Here is a 2128-nt window from a genome sequence, read left to right on the forward strand (position 1 = left end):
CTCCGGGCCGCCGTGTCCCCCGTCGCCTCCCTCTTCCCCTTCAAGGCGCTGGACGAGGACCCGCCGCCCGGCCCGGGGCCCCTGGCTGCCGACGTGGTGGCCCCCGCCCCACCTGGCAAGCGGAAGGCGGGAGCCGCGACCCCCAAGAAGGGGAGGCCAGGAGGGAAGGCCAGGCAGCCCGCGGGCGGCACCGCCCCCCCAGGGCCCCGGCAGGACCTGGGAGCCGCCCCCCATTAAAGCGATTTCATGTCTCTCTCAGCTCTGTGCCCCCTCGGTGTCCCAGGGCCTGGGGGCTGGACGTGGTTGCCTGTCCCCTCGCCCAGTTGTCTGGTGTCTGGGCCTCACGGTGAGGCCTCTGGAGCCCCAGGGCGTCCTAAATCTCTCAGAAAATCACACTCGGCCGGCAGGGATGGGGGTGCTTCCTGGGAAGGGGATCTGCCACCCAGACTCATACTTCCTAAGGATTCCACCCCCAAGGCTGCCCAGAGAGGGCAGGTACTTGCTGGAGACACACAGCAAGCAGGGCAGACCCTCAGATTCCTGCCCAGCTGCCTCTCCTGCCCCTCAAGAAGCTCCAGCCACTGGGAGGAGGGTGAAGGGACCCTCTGCCTCTGTAAGGCCTTTGGGGGGACCGTGCCAAGTCGTAGCCCAGCGGCCCAGGCAGGGAGTGGAGACGCCATGGTGGACCAGAAGCCCACGCCTGTTCTTACAGACACGTGGGCTCACCTGATGGTCTGAAGGTGGAGGTGGATATGGTGGGGGTTGGGAGCTGGGGCAGGGATGGGGGAGATGGGCCCATGTGGGCGGGAGCAGTGTTCGGAGGGTGGGGTGCACACAGCACATGGGGAGACAGACTGGCAGACGATGGCCCCAAAGCCCAGGTGAGGGCCAGGCCAGCCAAACCTTGAGCAGCAGAGACAGCCTGACCGCCAATTCTGAAGCAGGGATGGGTGAGACCAGGAAAAGCAGGTGCTGGTTCCCTCCCCCACTCAGGTGCCCACTGGCCTTCCTGGGTTCCAACAGGGGCCAGCCGTACCCTCCCTCTGAAGCATGCACGACCCTAGGTAACATGGAAGCTAACGGGGGGCACAGCCAACGCCTCATGTCTGCAAAACTTTAAAATGAGCTGGGTGTGGTGGTGGCACTTGTCGTCTCAGCTACTCGGGAGGCTGAGGCGGGAGGATCGCCTGAGCCCAGGAGGTGGGGGCTGCGGTAGACTGATCACGCCACTGCAGTCCAGCCTGGGCCACAGTGTGAGACTCAAAAAAAAGAAAAGAGAAACAGGAAGCCAAGTTCATCAGCACCTCCTCTGAGGACACTCTGTGTGGGACCCTTCACCTGTTCCCCCCTCTTTCCTCGGCCCTGGGCTGATCTCCTGGACCTTTGGGTTTTGGGGCCCCGAGAGCTCTGCTGGGGGAGCCCCAGGAAACTCCCCTGGAGTCCAGGAGGCCGATGGCTTTGGAGATGAAGCTGAGACCAGGAGCCTCCCCAGGCCGGTCTCCCAGCCACTCGCTGCCCATGGCTCCTCTCCCGAAGCCCTTATTCAGAAGCTCATGGAGGGGGAGCCAGTGTCTCGGGTCCACACAGCTGCCGACGCCAGGCAGGGTCCCTCTGTCCCAGGGCTGTGCTGTGTGCTCTTCTGGCTTCTACAGTTCTCCCCACTTGTCCCCATTTCACGGGGTGGGATGTGGCCTGCAGGGCTCCAAGCCTGCTTTTCTGCCTCCCCTCTGAGCTCTCCTCCCCTCGGCTTCCGTAGGGGGATCTCTGAAAGTAAAACCAACGGTTGGCACTTTGAGAGGCTGAGGAGGGAGGATCACTTAAGGCCAGGGGGTTGAGACCAGCCTGGGCAACATAGCAAGACCCCAATCTCTACAAAATATTAGCTGGGCGTAGAGTTGCCTGTAGTCCCAACTACTTGGGAGGCTGACAAAGGAGGATTGCTTGAGCCCAGGAGGTCGAGGCTGCAGTGAGCTACGATCGTGCCACGGCACTCCATCCTGGGTGACAGGGCAAAACCATGTCTCTTTAAAAAAAAAAAAAGCTGGGCTCGGTGGCTCAGCCTGTCATCCCGCGCCTTTGGGAGGCTGAGGTGGGTGGATTGCCTGAGTCCGCGGGTTCGAGACCCGGA

General features: G+C 62.7%; 1 protein-coding gene across 1 annotated transcript in view; it reads left to right on the top strand.

The window, feature by feature from the left end:
- PRR22 (proline rich 22) overlaps positions 1-237 on the top strand; it is a 1553-nt gene extending 1316 nt beyond the window's left edge. Inside the window, exon 4 of the mRNA XM_008049097.1 lies at positions 46-237. Coding sequence (XP_008047288.1) covers positions 46-237 — 192 coding nt within the window. The remainder of the gene's footprint in view (positions 1-45) is intronic.
- The last annotated feature ends 1891 nt before the right edge of the window (positions 238-2128 follow it).

This window comes from Carlito syrichta, unplaced genomic scaffold (genome assembly GCF_000164805.1).
Source record: "Carlito syrichta isolate Samal-C Ts95f unplaced genomic scaffold, Tarsius_syrichta-2.0.1 Scaffold130521, whole genome shotgun sequence".
Lineage (NCBI taxonomy): Eukaryota > Metazoa > Chordata > Mammalia > Primates > Tarsiidae > Carlito > Carlito syrichta.